Raw genomic sequence first — 19,875 nt, 5'->3', positions numbered from 1 at the left:
TGTCACTGACTACGTTTACATGGACATCAGTAATCTAATTATTTACCTTATTCTAAATAAGCCAATATTATGATTATGGTGTTTACATGAGTTGCTTTTTGAATATTCCTTTCATGTTCCCGTTTTACATGTTATAGTACATAGTTCGATTAATGGCACACGTCATTACGCCCCCACGTGACGACATCCGACGTCCCTCTGGAATTTCACGTATAAACATATAGTTTGTCTTCGTGGTGATGCCATGTACAGTTTTGGGTGTTGCGTTTTTAATTTTATGAAAGCTTCAAGTGCATTTAATTATTTGAACGTGCATACAGACGATGGCAGTGTTGAAGCTCTTTTATTTGCCGTCAAACGGTTGAACACTGCCATGTGTGTATCCTGTCGCAAAATGTGGCGAAAAGTCCTACTCGACGGTAATAATGTGATTAAGGTGTTTACATGTCTATACTGCACTTCAGTAATGCGACTCAAACAGGAATACTCCACATGTCTTAATTCGATTTCTGTTTACTTCGATTATGACTTTAGCCGGATAAAGGTAATCAAAAATCTGTTTATATGGTAGATTCTTAATCGGAGTATTGTCTTAATCGTATTAAAATCGGAGTATTGTTGTCCATGTAAACGTACTCATCGTTAGTTGTGTGCTGCTCTAAGATAGTTGCACTTCTGAAAGCATTTTTTCTGTGGAACGTCTTTAATAGGATCTATTCTGGTGATGTTTGCGTACTTGAAGAGGTAAAGATGATACATTTTGTAGTAAGAGATTAACTTGAAAGTCATTATGTAATACAAGCATGAAGAGGTACTCTTGATCGAACAAAACCATAAAAGCTAGACATCAGATGCAGCTATCAGAGGCTTGTGCACTCCGAATGGGCAGTTTGGTCTGATGTAAGCCAAACTGAAGCATACTGAGATTCAGAGTGTCTTTTCCACATTTAACCCCATTACTAATTCAACTAAGGGCCCAGAGTGATTTGAAAGAAATTTGTTGTGCACAAACTTGAAAATAACCAGTTATCGGATGCAAGAAAAGGGACATAATTGGTCTGATTTAAAAGCATCTCACCCAGCCAGTGCCAAGAATAGCCTCATTTGACTGTCATCATACAGTGCAAACCATTTAATAGTGTGTCCCCAGACTCTAATGAATCTGTGCTGCTTGCTCTATCAGCTCGATGAGAAGCTGCAGGCCCATTAGCACATTCACTGATCCATTGAGTTGCTTTTAGGGGTTGTTCTGTGCAAGGCAATTACTGGCCACATCTACACTTCTTTTTCCAATTTGACCTCATTGTGAGGACCAATTCATCTTGACCCCTATATGATCTTTTGTATATCTCTTCGGTTTATGTTTTGAATAGAAATGCAATGCATGTTTCTTTCAGGTAAATGGTTTCTCTTATGTTTCAAGTCAATTTTCTCTCAGTAAAAAGTTTTATATGAAAAAAAGAATAGTACTTTTGACAAAAACCAATGTACATTTACACGAGATGAAGTAGCCTGTTCTTGCATACTGTTTTATTTAACATGCTGTGTCGATTCATGAGAGCCGTCATCTGAACACCTATTTATAACTCCAATGTTATTGGACACTTTTGCTGAATAATCATTGCAGAATAAATGAATCATTTCTGACTGTAAATGGAATGTTTCTACAAAATCTTGATATTCTATAATATTCTTGATATTTGTAACTGAAATCAGAGAGCTTTAGAGACGTTATATGAAGAGGAGATGATGATTATAGGAATATAAAGAATGGTAGATATAGTAACACTCAATATGCAGGTTAATAGAACAGGGATTCACAGAGGCATTGTATGTTGTGGTTGTTGTTGTTGTTATTTTTAGCTAAAAAAACTGATATTAGTTTTGAATGTTTTCGTCTATTTTTATCTGATTAACAGGAAATGTACTTGTATGATTTAAAATGGCTACGTAGGGGTGTTACCAAGATGCCAATCTTGACTGACTGACCATAAAAGAACGTTTGGTTGTGTGAGTTTACAGTGGGGCAACCTGTTTGGTAATAACAATAGCAAGTTTGGAAAACCTTTTGTAGAAACAATCTTTTTTTTCAGTTTAGTTCTACTGCTGCAAAAATTCCACACTGCACCTTTAAATACCAGAAGATTGGAAAATAGTTCCAGATTGGCTGCTCATAGTAGAAGTAGAGAGTCATTTGAAATAAATTATCTTTTACCATGAGCCATTGAACTTGTGAATGTTCCTCCATTATATTTTGCTGACATTGACATTCATATTCTAAATATTCCCAAAAGGATTCATCTCTCTTCACTGTCACCAAACTTCACCGCTGAGGTGTAAATGACATTTGCTTTCCTGAGCTCTACCCTCAGTACATACTATACTTAACACTTACTCATCAGAGAAAAATAGCATGTGTGCCAAACTAGAGCAATTTGTGCAAGAATAACATTTTAATCTGTATTTGTTTGTCTTATGTGTCTGCTGCCCTTCTCTGGTGTGATTATGTAACGGTCAGCTGTTGAGTTTGACAAAACTGCGTAGTCTTTTTCCGGAGTACAAGCCCAGAGTTTCGGCCTGGGCCATATTTACTGAGATATCCAAATCTGTATGGGGGAGGGGAGCGTTACAGATGCAAAGTAAGGGGTTTTATTTTCTCCTTATTTCCAGAATACCATCTGACAGCAGTTTGGTCTTGAAAACCCTGTATATAGGGAATTCCAGCCTGCATTCCTGTTGAACTTCATCCATATGTCTGTTTCACGGTTACGTGTGGTGATTCAAGCATTTTGAATCCTCAATGTCCACAGAAACATCTATTACTACAGTGTGGAAAGTCTCCTCTGGGGGTGGAGAGCCATCTTGTGTTGGTTAAGATCAAATCATGTGTGAAGATGCATCCAAGTGCATTTTCTAAATCAGACTGAGATGGAAATATCTGCTTTTCATATTGTCTAAATAGCGCAGATATTGTCTAATCTAATTTAGATCCGTATACATCCCATCTCAACTTGACATAAATGTGTTTAGCCATCCTATCTGCATCCCTTTTTGCTGTTTCCACAGCAACGGGGAAAAGCCATGCTTGGGATGCCCCCTAATGGCAGTATTTCTTTTGTCAAATGTAATACAAGTTTGTTTTGCCTCAAGTACAAGTGATTAAGACAAAGGTTATTTTGCTGTAATAAATAAGTATTCATTATGATTGCATTTGAAGTTGTTGCATATTTTTGTGGTTTTGATCCTAGATTATAGTTTCCTTGAAAATCATGGGGTGTGCTGTCCCTAGTGGCTATGTGATGTTACTATTTTTTATGCTTTAAAATGGCAATTTTGGTTTTATTTTTATGTATAATTTTTTTTTCTTTATTTTATATTATTTCAAAAAGTATTTCAATATAGAAATGTACTTTTTATTACATTTATAAAAAACAATATGTATAAAATCGAATAAATGGCAGTTACCAAGCTGCTTATGTCATATTGTGTACAAAATTGCTTTACTGCTCAATAAGCGTTTTGTACTGTTTTGCATTTATCTGCACGTAATTATGCTTCATATCATACTGATCTGAGCTTCTGTTTTCTCTCAATTTTCAGGTTATGTGGTCTGAAGTATTCTGGGCCTGAACTGAAGAATCGCAAACATTCACGTTCTCACTGGGTGATTCATCTTTAGAAGTCTCCTAGTTTTGTCAGAAGACACAACATGATCAACTCAGACTTTCCTGTCTTGCAGTAAGTAAACACTTTAAAATGATGGGCACTAATATAAATGTGCACAAAAATGTTAATAAGCATTTGCATTACGCTGTGCAGGGACTCGTCAAATGACGGACAAGGCGACACTGTGAGTCTGAGCATGAGCGTCAGTGAGCTGGATGACTCTGGTGAGGGAAAGGGCAAGAAAAAGAGAGGCAGACCTGGAAAACAAGGAGTAAGACCACCACTGCTGAGCAGATCAACTGATTGCATTCATTTTAACCCTAAATGCATGGTGTCAGCCACTCTTTCTGATCTCTCTCTTTCCCTTTTTTTTTTTTTGCCAGGCGGCTAGTAAGAAGGCCCGAAGGTCTCCGGTTGATAAAGGTGGGAGGAGGCCGAATGGAGTGGCCCATCAGAATGGAGAAGGCACAGACCCCAGCACTCTGTTTGAGGTGGTCAAACAAGGCAAAAGTGCCATGCAGGTAAAACGCAACATGCCAAGTGTCTGTCTGTCTGTTTCTGTCTATTTGAGATGGAATTAAGTGACTTGTTTTTCTTTGCATTTGTTTTCAGTCCGTCATTGATGACTGGATTGAAGCTTACAAGCAAGACAGAGACCTTGCACTCCTAGATCTAATCAACTTTTTCATTCACTGTTCTGGCTGTAAAGGTAATTTATCTAATTTATTTCTCAATAAAGTTCCAAAGTTGCTTTTTTTTTTTAAAGCTATGAATTATGGTCAATTGCAATCATAGGATTTAGGGTGTATCAAAGTAATTTCAAAGTATCAAAGTAATTTTTAATTAAATTACATCTATATGCACCAACATATATATTAATAAACATCTATGTTAATAATAAGGTAATACATGTATTTACAGAGGAATTACAATCGTGAAACTCAATTTATCACAAGATTTGGCAACCAACCCCTTAAATCACCAAGCTCATATGCTGTTGATGAAAAAATTAGATGCTTCGAGAATCATGATTAATTCAAACTGATTTAAATAGGGATAGGAATCTGCAGTTACTCTACTATTTAAAAGTTTGGGATTGGGATTTTTATTTTTATCATTTTTAATTGTTTTGAAAAGCATTTATTTCCTTCAAAATACCATAAAACTGTGATATTTTCAAATTTTATAGCAGTTTTTAAAATTTTCTATTTTTAAAATAAAATGGAATTTATTCCTGTGATGGCCATTACTCCAGTCTTCAGTGTCTCATTATCCTTTGGAATAATTTTAATATGCTGATATGGTGAAACATTTATTATTAATATCAATGTTTGACAGTTGTGCTGCTTAATTTTTGTGCAATCCATGATACATTTTTTTTCCCGGATTCTTTGATAAATAGATGGTTCAAAAGAACAGCACTTATTTGATGTCTTTTGTATCATTATAAAAGCCTTTTGATCAATTTCAATGCATACTTGCTGAATAAAAGTATTAATTTATTTCAAAAACAATCACAGGCACTGTAAGGATTGAGATGTTCAGGAACATGCAGAACGCTGAAATTATCAGAAAGATGACAGAGGAGTTTGATGAGGTTTGTTATTATTTTTGACCATATTTTTTCCACCTGAATTCTTAAATGTAAATGAATGAATGAATTTCTCTACTCGTCTAATCCAGGACAGTGGCGACTACCCTCTCACAATGGCAGGGCCACAATGGAAGAAATTCCGATATAACTTTTGCGAGTTCATCATGGTTCTGATCCGTCAGTGCCAGTACAGCATCATCTATGATGAATACATGATGGACACTGTCATTTCTCTGCTCACTGGGCTCTCAGACTCACAGGTCCGAGCCTTCAGACACACCAGCACGCTGGCAGGTCAGTCCTTCTCCATTGACCTTCAAGTCATACCCGATACTGCAGATGAGTTATTAATTTCTGTCTCGTGTCTTGTTTCTGCTGCAGCAATGAAACTGATGACAGCACTGGTAAATGTTGCTCTGAACCTGAGCATCAATCAGGATAACACACAGAGGCAGTATGAGGCCGAACGGAATAAGGTGGCAGGGAAAAGAGCCAACGAGAAGCTGGAACTGCTGCTGGAGAAGAGGAAAGAGGTGAGATGGCTTCCTTTTCTTCCAAGTTTTGTACTGCTGTCTCATGAATTTGATTTTCAATCTGTTTTCTTGTTTATTTCATCTTCTAGCTACAAGAAAACCAAGATGAGATTGAGAACATGATGAACTCAATCTTCAAGGGTATTTTTGTTCACCGTTACAGGTTAGTGGCATACAAGTAGCAGGTAGAAACCCATTTGTGAGCAAATTGTTCTTTTCAATGTTAAAGTCAAACCATTTCACTAATCATAGTCTGAATGATTTATTAGTTAGTCCGAATCAAACTGAATTTTAGAAATCCTTATCCAGTAATCACAAATGTCTAGAAACCAATTAGTCAATATGTTGCATAATCCTATGGATTTCATATTGTGTTCGCTTGATTTCTTTCAGGGATGCCATAGCGGAAATCAGAGCTATTTGCATAGAAGAGATTGGCGTTTGGATGAAGTTATACAGTGATGCTTTTCTCAATGACAGTTACTTGAAGTATGTGGGTTGGACGCTACATGACAGAGTATGTATTTATTTCTCTGTGCGTTAATAACTATCACGCATAACATAAATTATATATACTAGATTAAATATTGTTGATCTAGATTTTTTTAAATGTTTAAAATGTAATCCTTTACAGCAAGGTGAAGTTCGACTCAAATGTCTAAAGGCCCTTCAGACTCTCTACACCAACAGAGAGCTTTTCCCCAAACTTGAGCTCTTCACCAATCGATTTAAGGTAATATATATATTTATATACAAAATTCTGAATACTCTATGACAGCTTTTATTATATCTCTCCATTACAATTTTCAAAATGTGCCTGAGTGCTGTAGGCATCAGTTTGGAAACGTCATGATGTCACTTCCTTCCCCTCAGGACCGTATTGTGTCCATGACACTGGATAAAGAGTATGATGTGGCAGTAGAGGCCATACGACTTGTCACTTTGATTCTGCAGTAAGTATTTTTTTATGCAATCTTTATGTTTTGAGATTCTTTGACTCCATGGCTATGTTAAATATAAGATTTCTCTTTTATGACTCTTTCTTCCATCTCTCACATCTTTCCACATCCTTAAATCTCTCTCATCTATCTTGTTTTTTTCCTCCTCTAGTGGTAGTGAGGATGCTCTGTCTAATGATGACTGTGAGAACGTCTACCATCTAGTGTATTCAGCTCATCGTCCTGTTGCTGTAGCAGCTGGAGAGTTCCTTCATAGAAAGTGAGATGAATGAATGTGTTTTTGACAGCCACATTTTACTCTTTTAAACATGAAGACAGCACAGCAAACTCCTCAAATGTTTTGATCAGTTGGTTGTTGTGTCTGGCTGCAGGTTGTTCAGCAGGCATGACCCTCAGGCTGAAGAGGCTTTGGCGAAAAGACGAGGCCGAAACAGCCCTAATGGGAACCTTATAAGAATGCTAGTGCTTTTCTTCCTGGAGAGTGAGGTGAGAAAAATTAATATTTTTTGGGGTGGTTTTATAAGCGGGTCTCATCCTGTATTCACCAGACATTCATTTATTAGTGCGTCCATGCTCTCGTTTTATTCATAGTAAGATGGCAGTGATGCACAGAATTGTAGAAATTGTAATATATAAGCATGCAAAAAATTCCTATGCGCATGTGAATAGTTTCTTGAGGGCACAAAAAAGTTTCTTGTGTGCCTTTTTTTAAGGGCTCTGTATGTTGTCACTTCGAGAAAATCAATGAAAAAAAAAACCTGAGAAAATAAAAATATTTAAAGATGACTATACTATGTACCAAATAAAAAGCTGGAAATAATGCTGTATGAACCATTTTTGTTAAATATGGTCTGAAAATCTACTGAGAGGTTTGGAAATTTGAGTCTGGAAAAGTATGGAATTTTGAAATGGAAAATATGTAGGAACCCTGTTTTTATTCAAATTGTAATTCAACTTCCTTTGGGATGTGGCCAATTGAATTCAAATCCCAGCTTCATAAAAGAAAGCCAGTTCTTAGCTCCTAATATTTTCCCAAACACTAGTTATTGCTGTTTATCTAACCATCCTCCTGTCTTGTATGGTAGCTTCACGAGCATGCAGCGTACCTAGTGGACAGTCTGTGGGACAGCTCACAGGAACTGCTGAAAGATTGGGACTGCATGGTCGAGCTCCTGCTGGAGGACCCTGTGCAGGGGGAAGAGGGTACAGCCACCCACATTTATTTCAGATCTCTCTGGATGAGACTATCATGTATCTCTTGTTGCTCATTAGTCCTGTCTGATTGTGGGTTTTTTTTCGTAGTGTTGGGAGACCGGCATGAGAGCGCACTGATCGAGCTCATGGTCTGTACCATCAGACAGGCAGCCGAAGCTCATCCGCCTGTGGGCAGAGGAACAGGAAAGAGGGTAAGTTGTCTTAGAATTGGTATTTACTGTAGACATATTATACGTAGATTCTAGGTTTAAAGACTTTCTGTTGTTCTTCTGCGCGTCCCTCAGGTGCTCACTGCCAAAGAGAAGAAGACACAGATTGACGATAAGAACAGACTGACTGAACACTTGATTGTTGCTCTGCCCATGCTGCTTTCGAAGGTAAAGTACCAAAATCCAGTAATGTCAGTAAAGTTCATGAGGCAGGAGAATATCCTTACAATATAGTTTTCAAAACAACTGTACATTCGAAACCGAACTAAATGGCTTTTATTATAATCAAATCGAGCTGTCTACACTTGAGGCGTTCAATGTGACGTGGCACATAATCCATTGATGGTTTCCCTTCCTATTTTTATGACACGCTCTACCGGTGTGTGCATTTATTTGATCAAAAATACTGTAAAACAGAAAAAAAAATCATTGCTATTTAAAACAACTGTATCCTATTGTAATATATTTTAAAATGTATTTTATTCAGTTTTCAGCTGTCATTACTCCAGTTTTCAGCATCACCTGATCCTTCAGAAATCATTCTAATATGCTAACAAATCATTGAGTTGTTGCTCAAGAAATCTGCATTTTTTAAAAATGAAATAAAAAATGCACGAATGCATTAAATGTGACCGTAAAGAAATTTATAATGTTAAAAAATATTTATTTTTCAAATAATTCTGTTATTTTGAACTTTGTTCTTCAAAGAATCCTAAAAAAAAGTTTAATGGTTTCCACAAAAATATTAAGCAACACAACTGTTTTCAATATTCTTGAACAAATATTTCTTGAATCAGCATTTTAGAATGATTTTAAATTGTGATAAAATTTCATAATTTTGACTGGTAGTGAATATACATGCATAAATGTAAAAAAAGCTAGCTTGTGATGGCATAAAGATGCTGAAACTAATGGCTTTGAATGTTACAGGAAAAATGCTTCATATTTGTTTTGCTTTTGCCTTTAGTACCAGGCTGATTCTGAAAAGGTGGCAAACCTCCTTCAGGTCCCTCTGTACTTTGATCTTGAAGTCTACAGTTCAGGACGAATGGAAAAGGTCTGTTGGAGTTCTTACTACTGTGACATAAAAATTTTGACTGCCACATTGTGTTTCTGTCAAGTGTTTAGTTGTTTTCTGATATTTATTCCTGAGTCTTTCTGGCTGTGTTTAGCATCTGGATGCCCTACTGAAGCAGATCCGGGTGGTGGTGGAGAAGCATGCTGAGATGGAGGTTCTGGAGGCATGTAGCAAGACTTACAGCATCTTGTGCAGTGAAGAATACACCATCATGAACCGCGTGGACATTGCTCGCAGCCAACTCATCGACGAGCTCATGGACAGATTCGCTCACTCAGTTGAAGACCTGCTGCAGGAGGTGAAAGAGCAGCTTCATTTCAGTGCTTTTTCATCTCATATATGAATATTAGTGACTGGCCTTTATGCATTTGATATTATATTCTGTCTTTGTTCATTTCTTTATTTCTAGGGTGATGAAGCAGATGATGATGACATTTATAATGTTCTTTCAACGCTAAAGAAGCTCACTGCTTTCCATAAGTAAGTCTTTGTCTTTGAAATGCAGAATTTGTTTCTGTCTACAGAACATTCAGGTTTGTTTTGTATGCTTTCCAGTGCACATGACCTTACAAAGTGGGACCTTTTCAAAAATTGTTATCGATTGTTGAAGATGGGGATTGAACAGGGCTCCATGCCAGAGCAGGTAAATATGTTCAACTATGAAAATGGATGGCGATCAATGGAATTTTAACTTTCTAATTTAAAAACATTGAATAAACTGGCATGAAACACAAACTTACAAAATATTTTTATTTCAAATAAATGCTGTCCTTTTGAACTTGCTGTTCATTCAAGAATCCTAAAAAAATGCATGATGGTTTCCACAAAATATTTAAGTAGGACAACTGTTTTTATCATTGAGAATAAATGTTTCTTAAGCATTAAATCAGCAAAATAAGATTTTTTTTAAGGCTTATGTGACTCTGAAAACTGGAGTAATGGCTGCTAAAAGTAACCTTTGGCATCACATGAATAAGTTACATTTTCAAATATATTAAAATAGAAAACAGTTATTTTAATTAGTTTACATTTATTACTGTTTTTACTGTATTTTCATCTAATAAATGGAGCCTTGGTGAGCAGAAGAGACTTTCTCACCCCAAACATTTGAACTGTAGTGTATAAAAAAAACAAAATAAAAGCTTGATAAACAATATTACATTTAAAAGTATCACATATATTGATAACTAGGAATGAGTTGTAACATGTTAATTATGGAATAGCCCTTTTTAACCCAGTGCATTAAATGTTTAATCTTTATTCTCTTGTCTTGTGGTCAGATTGCTGTCCAGGCTCTGCAGTGCTCTCATTACTCCATCCTGTGGCAGCTGGTGAAAATTACTGAAGGATGTCCATCAAAGGTGCAGTAGTCCCCATAATATGCATTTGTATATCAAGTACATAAGTCTGATTTATGTTCTCTGAGAATTATGTGTGACAGAGTTCATATGTGTTTCCTGGGCAGGATGATCTTGTGGCATTAAGGAGAGTGGTGAAGTCTTTTCTAGCAGTTTGCCAACAGTGCCTATCCAATGTGAACACTCCAGTCAAAGAGCAGGTGAGTAAAGGCATTTTAGTGACATTGACAAATGTTTTGCTGGTGTTCTTTAATTATAATCTTCAAGGGATAGTTCACCAAAAAATGAAAATTCGGTCATTAATTACTCACCCTCATGTTGTTCCAAACCAAGACCTTCGTTCATCTTCGGAACACAAATTAAGATATTTTTGATGAAATCCGAAAGCTTTCTGACCATGCATAGACAGCAATGCAACTGACACGTTCAAGGCCCAGAAACATAGTAAGGACATCGTTAACATTGTGCATGTGACATCAGTGGTTCAACCATAATTTTATGAAGATACAAGAATACTTTTTGTGCACAAAGAAAACAAAAATAGCGACTTCATTTCAACAATTTCTTCTCTTCCGTGTCAGTCTTCGACACGCGTTCACAAGAGCACCGTGACACACGTGTGTACATTCCTCTGCTTGTAAACAAGGCGCAGTGCATTTGGGTTCTACGTCAGAAGGCCGGCTCCTGCGTCAGCAGCACCGCACACGTGTTGTGGAACTCTCCTGAATGCGCGGCGATGATTGACATGGAAGAGAAGAAATTGTCGAATAAAGTTTTTATTTTTGTTTTCTTTGTGCACAAAAAGTATTCTCGTAGCTTCATAAAATTTAGGTTGAACCACTGATGTCACATGGACAATTTTAACAATGTCCTAGCTACCTTTCTTGGCCTTGAACGTGGCAGTTGCGCTGCTGTCTATGCAGGGTCAGAAAGATCTTAATTTATGTTCAGAAGATGAACAAAGGTCTTGCGGGTTTGGAACGACATGAGAGTGAGTAATTAATGACAGAATTTTCATTTTGGGGTGAACTATCCCTTCAAATTTCATATGTGAATGTTTCAGTGTGCACTATAAGTCTCTCTTTTCAAGAGTTTGTCTGTTTAATCTCCACAGGCTTTCATGTTGCTTTGTGACCTGCTGATGATTTTCAGTCACCAATTGGTCACAGGCGGTCGAGAAGCTCTGCAGCCGTTGGTCTTCAACCCAGACAGTACTCTGCAGAATGAACTGCTCAACTTTGTCCTGGATCACGTGTTTATCGACCAGGATGATGAAAATCAAAGCATGGGTGTGTGTCTGTTCTGATGGACTTTTGTAATCAGACAGTGAAATAATAAAAAATTGAGAATTTATTTATGAAGCCCATAAAAATATGTTGACACTTCTGAAAGGTGACCAAACTCATGATACTGAAAAAAAACAGAAGCACTACAGTTTAAATGTTGGGGACCGTAAGATTTGAATTTGAATTAAATTATTACTTTTTTTCAGACTGGACAAAACTGGAGTAATGATGCTGAAAATTCAGCTTTTCCATCAAATGAATAAATTAAATTTTTTAATATATTAAAATAGAAGTTGTTTTTAATTTTTATAATTATTTTGAAATTATTTTTCACAATATTACTGTCATTACTGAATTTTTTATTAAATAAATGCAGCCATGGTGAGTATAAGAGAATTAATAATTTTTTGAAGAGAAAATCACTATAAAAATCTTTTGAGCAGTAGTGTACTTGCCATACACTAAACAGCATTTAATCAAGACTCTGCCTTAAATTTTTACATTTCAGAGGGTGACGAAGAGGATGAAGCCAATAAGATTGAGGCTCTTCATAAGAGGAGGAATCTGTTGGCCGCCTTCTGCAAACTAATCATCTACGACATTGTGGACATGCCTGCTGCTGCTGACATCTTCAAACAATACATGAAGGTATGAAAAACTGTGATGCATTTAAACCACACAGCTCTGTATGGTTAAAAAGGGATTCAATTAACTGGTGTTCATTTTTCAGTATTACAATGACTATGGAGACATCATCAAAGAAACCTTGAGTAAGGCCAGACATATGGACAAGATCCAGTGTGCAAAGACCCTAATCCTCAGCTTGCAGCAGGTATGGGATATGATTTTAGGATGAGATTGTTTTCGCAGTTGATTATGAATTTTGAATCTCTTACAACTTTAGTCCCTGATGCTTCAAATTTTCAATTTGGACACTTTTGTCTGCAGCTCTTCAATGAGCTGATCCAGGACCAAGGACCCAACCTGGACCGAACGTCCTCCCATGTCAGCGGCATTAAGGAATTGGCCCGCCGCTTTGCCCTCACATTTGGGCTGGACCAGATCAAAACCAGGGAGGCCGTGGCCACACTGCACAAGTAAGAAACATGGCATGCTTCGTCTTTACTGCACAGTTTGTATCTAAAGAATGAAAAGCAATTAATAGCAGAACCAGAACTGACTTTAATGACCTTCAGTTGTTTTTTAACTCTAGATGTTTAATGTGAATGTTTGCATGAACTAATGTTTATATAACAAACATAGGGATGGGATTGAGTTTGCCTTCAAGATCCCGAATCCAAAAGGACCAGAGTACCCACCACCGAACCTGGCTTTCCTGGAGGTGCTCTGTGAGTTCTCCTCCAAACTCCTACGACAGGACAAAAAGACTGTGTAAGTACAGAAAACACTTTGCGGCTGTTTTATGTGTGTATATTTTGTGCAGCAGCAGTAAAAAAAATTAAACACCCTTATTGAAGGGGTAGTTCATGCAAAAATGAAAATCATCCTAATTTACTCACCCTCATGTCATTCCAAACCTGTATAGCTTGCTTTCTTCATTGGATGAAAAAAACATATCTTGATGAATGTTAGTTACCATATGGTTTCGGTACCCATTTTATCTTTTGTCCGTACAATGGAAGTGAGAACCAAAATGGTATAGTTACCAACATTCTTCAAAATGTCTTCTTTTGGCTCCACAAAAGAAAGCAAGTCATACAGGTTTGGTATGGCATGATTGGTTAGTAAATTATGACGGAATTTGCATTTTTGGATGGACTGTCCCTTGAAGTCTTTATTATTGCTAGTTTTTACAATTTAGAATAATGATAAAATTGCCAAAACTGTGTCCAGACATTAGGCACTGTGTTTATGCATGTTACAAAGTGATTGATTTACTCTGTTAAATGTGTTCATGCCACAGTCATTCCTATCTGGAGAAGTTTATGACGGAGTATATGATGGAGAGAAGAGAGGACGTCTGGCTGCCTCTCATCGCATACAGGAACTCCCTGCTGACAGGAGGAGATGACGACCGACTGTCTGTCACCACCGGCGCCAGCTCTACCAGCAAAGCCAGCACGGTCCGCAGCAAAAGGGGTCGACCTCCACAGCACAAAAGACGACCGGAAGGTAGAATAAAAAACAGTGAAGCTCACAAAATGTATTCATCTTAAATTACAGACTGCATATAAAATACCCTATTATTCCCTTGTTCCTGACATCGTCTCGGATTAATCTGATTTGACATTGATGTCTTTTTGTGTCATTTGACAGAAGAGAGTGTTGAGGGTTCATGGGTAATGCGTAATGACACACTCCAGACACCAGGGGCCCTTCACACCCCACAGCTCACATCCACTGTCCTGAGAGAAAATCCCAGACAGGCAGCGGATCACATCCCAGACCAAGACTCGTCGGAACCAGGCTCAGAACCAGACTACATGCACAAGTATGTAATTAAAGCCTAATAAAAACAGGCAGCTGTTTTTTCACATTGAAGGATAGGAGAAACGTTATGCAGAACGTGCTGTTTTCTTATGTAACTTGAGCTCCTGCTGAAGCAATTCTCACACTGTTCTTGCATCATTTTGTCCCCTCAAATTCAGCCCTCAGATTCAGATGTCATGGTTGGATCAGCAGAAGATGGAGGAGGTGAACAGAAAAGAGAGAGGAGGGATGAACTACATGAAATCACGCAGTGGTGGAGTGAGACAGCAGGTGTACGTACTCACACTGACCATGATGCTAAGCAGTTGACATTTCAGAAAGCTTTTTGTCCTTTACTAAAGCAATATATCATGAGAAGACATCACAGCAATTATAACCATGTGTGCAGTGACTAAACCCCCTTCAATCATAATTGAATAGAATAGATGTTACATAATAGAATATATATATATTACATACAATATTTAACTTTAACTTTTATAAAAAGGCAGCAATATAATTTAATTATTATTAACAAATATATTTATGTATTACATATATTAAAATTAATTTTATACAATAATAATAAAAACTTACTAATAATTAAATTTAATCCAGTTTTAAAAAGTATGTATAGCATGCACTTATTAAATGGAAAGATTTTTATTTATTAAGTAATAATAATTTGTCAGTATAAAATATTAGGGATGCACGATATATCGGCCACCATATCGGTATCGGCCGATAAATGCAAATTTTTTCTGTTATCGGTATCGGCCCAATAAGAAAATTTGGCCGATATCTTTAAGCCGATAAATAATGTATTATTTCCTTCAGAGACACTTCAGATGCGCGCTGTTCGTTTGCAGCCTTTTGTGCAATTGTACGTTGTAATATTGTGTTTATTTGATGTATATCTGATTTATCTCATATAGAATGCGTTTGGTTAAGTTAAAAGAGCGCTTCAGTTTACCGGTGATCGTCTTTAGCTCAGCGCACGCAGCTCAAACAGCAGTGCACAACATTAATAACTATGATTGGGAATGTTGTGTATATAACATTCTAATGAGAACATTATTATAATAAAACGTTGTGCATTCTTTGGGTTTAGTTGCTGTGTTTCAGCGCGTTGTTATGGGAAGAGCGCATCCACAACAGGATCACACATTCTGACTATAGCATGCAATAACTGCGTCATTTTGTACATATATAAGTTGTAATATTATGTTTATGTTGTATTAATATTAATCTCAGGATGCATTTCCTTGAGTTAAATAAGCTGCCAGCAAAACGCTTCAGTTTACCGTGTTCATTCAGCTCTTCAGCTTCAGCACGCGCAGCTCAACGGCTGCTATTTAAAACAGTGGCATTAATTTGTTACTTTTTCACAATCATTGATATATTATTAATAACAACAACCACTTGTATTTTTCTCTTATTATTTTCATCAACAATATGGTTTAGTAATTAAAATCATTTAATTATTGTCCGTGCAGAGGCTATTCTGTTTTATTGATCTGTGGCGCATTCATTTTGATTCTTTACACGTGTAATGATGTCCAGTGACTTGTTTGCATTATTTATGCATTATTTTATTTATTTGTAAGACTTTTTTATGACTAAATTTGGTAATGGGAGAGTAAAAATATTTTTAAAACGTACACCGTTCAAACTAGGCTGCTTATGTTGAAGTGTTTGGGATGTGGCTTTTAATGATGAGACCTTTTTTGTAATCAGGCTCTCAAAAAGTATATAAAAATTTGGATATAGATTTATCGGCCAACATATCGGTTATCGGCTTTCAAAAATAAAGAATTATCGGTTATTGGTATCGGCCAAAATTTTCATATCGGTGCATCCCTATAAAATATATTTAATTATATATTATTAGATAATAAAAAATTATGAAATGTATACAGTAATAACTTATTAATAATTTAAAAAATAATCTAGATATATAGTTTATTAATGTAACTATAAACCTAGTTTAAGAAATTAATGCCTGATTACAAAACTACAGTTTTAGTGTTTATCGTATCCTTAAAACTTGTCATTTCATTCAGACGAGGCCTCATGGAAGATGACGCTGAGCCCATCTTCGAGGACGTGATGATGTCCTCACGCGGTCAGCTAGAGGACATGAATGAGGAATTCGAGGATACCATGGTGATCGATTTGGTAAGAACTTACAGATGTGCATTTGTAATGTTTCCGGTGACGCCCAAGACTACGGTTCATATAACAACATCTGTTCATCTGTAAGATTAGATCTTTTGAGGTCATTTTTGCTCATATGTCCGTTCTACGTTTTAGCCGGCGTCGAGAAACCGGAGAGAAAGAGCTGAACTCAGACCAGACTTTTTTGACTCTACGGCCATAATGGAAGATGATGCTGTAAGTGCACCTTTAAGATATTGATATGTAAATTAGATATAGGTGTAACTTGGTTTGTAGGATTACCAAATTGAAATCTTCAAATGAAAACCCTGCATAGTTTTAAACATCATTCTGAACATGCTTTTTTTATCCGGTGCTCTTGAGAAGGAAGTACCAATCAATTTACCTTGTCGTCTTCCTCTGACAGGGATTCGGAATGCAGATGTTTTGAGAGAGATTTCAGCCTCTGTGGGGATCACAACCAGCAACCAACAAGAATCACATCTTAAATGTTTAGTTTGTGTTTTAATGGCAGTTTCACACAACTACGCAAGCATGTCAGCTTCCTTTCTTAGTTTTGTGGTCGGCCATAATCCCATTGTGAGCCTTTCCCGTCAGTCAGCATTTTCTCAGTTCATAAGGACCAAGAAAGCCTGTAAAATCTGTAATCTGCTGGTCTTACATTGGTGTTAGGATTTCAGCAACCTCTCAGCGGTATCGGTTCCTGTGTTTTTCATATCCAGTGATTTCTCCGAGCAGATGTGGTTTAATCAGACATTGTTCGGACAGATATATTGTGACTCCACTGCTTTCTAGCCATTTTAAGACCCATTCATGTTTCCGGTTTTGTTCAGGGTGAAATTTAGAAAGCATTCATTCATAAGTTAAAGCCGTAATTATTTTCTTTTCAGGTTTGTCCAGAAGTACTATTGGCCTTAATGTATTATGGCTTGAATTTGGTGTTAGATGACTTCATTTATCAGATTAGTAAAAGCAAAGCCCACATTTGTTCAGAATAACTTTTTAAAATTAAAATGTTCAGATATATGCGGATATTTGGAACTTGGAGGAAGTACACAGAAGTATTCATTACTTCAGACACTGATCATGTGTTTTATACAAAACTTTTTGTTGAGGAACTTGTTTGTTCTCATTTTAAAGACATGTTTACCTCATTTGTTTAGTCTGCTCAGTGATTTACCTTTTTACTGTGCGTTTTTGGAAACATTGTAGCTTTCACAGAATACTGTATTGCTGTGAACATTTATTGATCGTTTATTGGGATTTTAAGTCCATCTGAATATCCACAGAGCAGGTTTTGATAGAGCCTGTGTGGTGTTGAAGAGATGTCAGAGCCCTCGTTTAGACCGGTGCTTTTAGATACAAATCTGTTTTAAGACTCCGATCAAACAATGGGCTTGCCATTTATTTTAACCTTTTAACTGTTCAAACTTTGCCCTTTTTTTTTAAAAAATGTTTAAATAAAAGTATTTAAAAGTATTGTCAAGTATTTTCAAAAGAATTTTGTGAAACCTACCTTGTTACTAATACACATTAATTGTTGCTACATACATGATTTGTTTTGATTATTCTCAAATAGTTTGGTACTAACATTCTGTGAGGCATATCTATGTAAAAAAAAAACATTCTCAAGATCCTCAAAATATGAAGAGAAGTCTGAGACACAGCAAAGGAACAGAGTAAGGATTGGTTTTATTATTAATATAATATAATGTTATAATATATATTTTAAACATTTAAATATATTTATAATATAATTAATACTATAATATTACTATAAATACTACACAGTTCAGTTAAATGAGTCTAATGTTATTGGTATACAATTGTAATACACATTTGAAGCAGGAGCAATCAGAAAATATTGTGAAAGGTATGCTATGCAGAAAGGAAATAATATTCACAGTTTGGTATTAATTGCTGCACGCATTAGACGGCGCTGTTGAAATGACAAATGTGGTTTTCGGTGTCTCACGGCTATAAAAAAAAACAAGGACAGATAGAGTACTGTAATTAGTGGGTGAAATAATTATTTTTTTTATTAATCTTTCATGTAAGTTAAATGAGTCTAATGTTATTGGTATACAATTGTAATACACATTTGAAGCAGGAGCAATCAGAAAGTATTGTGAAAGGTATGCTATGCAGAAAGGAAATAATATTCAGTTTGGTATTAATTGCTGCACGCATTAGACGGCGCTGTTGAAATGACAAATGTGGTTTTCGGTGTCTCGCGGCTATAAAAAAAAACAAGGACAGATAGAGTACTGTAATTAGTGGGTGAAATCATTATTTTTTTATTAATCTTTCATGTCCTTTGCTATTTGAATAATGTGTCTGGATATTTTACTTACGGTTTGTTATGCTTATTTATGCGTTTTTTTCGGAGCCACGCCCCACATCATAACGTTTATGTAACCAAGGTAACCAGTCACCCACACTAGCTTGCGTTCTCTTCTCGCGAGTAAAATAACAGCCTCCAAGCCGGGAAAAGTATCGCGCGACTATCACGGAAACATCTCTCTCCGTAGCCGTTTTTGTGTTGTTCTCGCGAGATGTAGACAGCAGCGCCCCCTCCTTGTTCTAATGCGGAGAGGAAGGGAGGGGAGAAGCCTTTTCAAATACACATACATTTCAATATCGCTACTGAATATATATCTATACGGTTTTCTCCAAAGAATAATTTGCGCATATGGAGTGGATATTAAATTCGCATATTTATCACGCGTAACACGTACGACGCACCCAAACGAAAGGAAAACGGCAAGATAAATCCTAAAAAGAAGCGAAGCGGCCTGTTTTTGTTCCTGAGGCGCAGCTCACACTGACATCAAACGGGCAGCTACTCACGGCGCTTTGTTGCACCCGACCTGAAATTACTTCGCAAGCATGCACAGGGGATATTTGGCAGCCTAACGCGCTGGAAGACTGGGTGCACAAGAAGCGGCCTGTTTAGTTTTTTTTGCAGCGGCAGCGCCATGAAGAGCGGCGGACAATAACAGTGACGGTGCTTGTGTGCTGCCGCTATGATCTGAGGCTGATCACATGTATGCACGACAAGAATAATAAACCTATGGAGTAGCACTGCAAATCAGGACTGCGTTCATCCAGGACAAGACGAGGAGGCAATCTGTGCTCTCTGTTTGAATTTGGTGGTAATTGCAGGCCCGGTGGGGTGAAGAGCGCCACCAGTGTGTTGTTGAATTAAAAAAAAAATTATGCAAGAAATTGTGCAAATGCATCGCTGAATGTGTTTTCAATCGGATCAGCGTGGATGTGCTTTTATCCGATGAAGACGATGATGATTTGGCCGTATTTCGTGCCGTGGAAGAGGGGCAAACGTTAAGATGGAGTAGTTTTAGTGCATGC

The 19,875-nt window shown here is 36.8% G+C and overlaps 1 protein-coding gene across 1 annotated transcript in view; it reads left to right on the top strand.

Annotated features, from left to right (window-relative positions):
• The window catches only part of LOC107590250 (cohesin subunit SA-1-like), a 23,920-nt gene extending 5,979 nt beyond the window's left edge, over nucleotides 1–17,941 (top strand). The window contains exons 2-34 of the mRNA XM_016278932.1: nucleotides 3,601–3,738; nucleotides 3,820–3,937; nucleotides 4,050–4,187; nucleotides 4,279–4,375; nucleotides 5,187–5,263; nucleotides 5,350–5,554; nucleotides 5,642–5,793; nucleotides 5,883–5,956; nucleotides 6,187–6,310; nucleotides 6,428–6,526; nucleotides 6,667–6,746; nucleotides 6,904–7,011; nucleotides 7,124–7,238; nucleotides 7,838–7,955; nucleotides 8,055–8,158; nucleotides 8,252–8,344; nucleotides 9,144–9,233; nucleotides 9,349–9,552; nucleotides 9,664–9,734; nucleotides 9,810–9,897; nucleotides 10,535–10,615; nucleotides 10,720–10,812; nucleotides 11,727–11,901; nucleotides 12,407–12,546; nucleotides 12,629–12,730; nucleotides 12,847–12,995; nucleotides 13,162–13,290; nucleotides 13,823–14,031; nucleotides 14,176–14,350; nucleotides 14,508–14,621; nucleotides 16,392–16,506; nucleotides 16,642–16,722; nucleotides 16,913–17,941. Coding sequence (XP_016134418.1) covers nucleotides 3,710–3,738; nucleotides 3,820–3,937; nucleotides 4,050–4,187; nucleotides 4,279–4,375; nucleotides 5,187–5,263; nucleotides 5,350–5,554; nucleotides 5,642–5,793; nucleotides 5,883–5,956; nucleotides 6,187–6,310; nucleotides 6,428–6,526; nucleotides 6,667–6,746; nucleotides 6,904–7,011; nucleotides 7,124–7,238; nucleotides 7,838–7,955; nucleotides 8,055–8,158; nucleotides 8,252–8,344; nucleotides 9,144–9,233; nucleotides 9,349–9,552; nucleotides 9,664–9,734; nucleotides 9,810–9,897; nucleotides 10,535–10,615; nucleotides 10,720–10,812; nucleotides 11,727–11,901; nucleotides 12,407–12,546; nucleotides 12,629–12,730; nucleotides 12,847–12,995; nucleotides 13,162–13,290; nucleotides 13,823–14,031; nucleotides 14,176–14,350; nucleotides 14,508–14,621; nucleotides 16,392–16,506; nucleotides 16,642–16,722; nucleotides 16,913–16,936 — 3,771 coding nt within the window. The 5' untranslated portion in view covers nucleotides 3,601–3,709 and the 3' untranslated portion in view covers nucleotides 16,937–17,941. The remainder of the gene's footprint in view (nucleotides 1–3,600; nucleotides 3,739–3,819; nucleotides 3,938–4,049; nucleotides 4,188–4,278; nucleotides 4,376–5,186; nucleotides 5,264–5,349; nucleotides 5,555–5,641; nucleotides 5,794–5,882; nucleotides 5,957–6,186; nucleotides 6,311–6,427; nucleotides 6,527–6,666; nucleotides 6,747–6,903; nucleotides 7,012–7,123; nucleotides 7,239–7,837; nucleotides 7,956–8,054; nucleotides 8,159–8,251; nucleotides 8,345–9,143; nucleotides 9,234–9,348; nucleotides 9,553–9,663; nucleotides 9,735–9,809; nucleotides 9,898–10,534; nucleotides 10,616–10,719; nucleotides 10,813–11,726; nucleotides 11,902–12,406; nucleotides 12,547–12,628; nucleotides 12,731–12,846; nucleotides 12,996–13,161; nucleotides 13,291–13,822; nucleotides 14,032–14,175; nucleotides 14,351–14,507; nucleotides 14,622–16,391; nucleotides 16,507–16,641; nucleotides 16,723–16,912) is intronic.
• The last annotated feature ends 1,934 nt before the right edge of the window (nucleotides 17,942–19,875 follow it).

This window comes from Sinocyclocheilus grahami, unplaced genomic scaffold, assembly GCF_001515645.1.
Source record: "Sinocyclocheilus grahami isolate Dianchi unplaced genomic scaffold, SAMN03320097.WGS_v1.1 scaffold126.1, whole genome shotgun sequence".
Classification (NCBI taxonomy): domain Eukaryota; kingdom Metazoa; phylum Chordata; class Actinopteri; order Cypriniformes; family Cyprinidae; genus Sinocyclocheilus; species Sinocyclocheilus grahami.
This window is presented reverse-complemented; position numbering and strand designations above follow the sequence as displayed.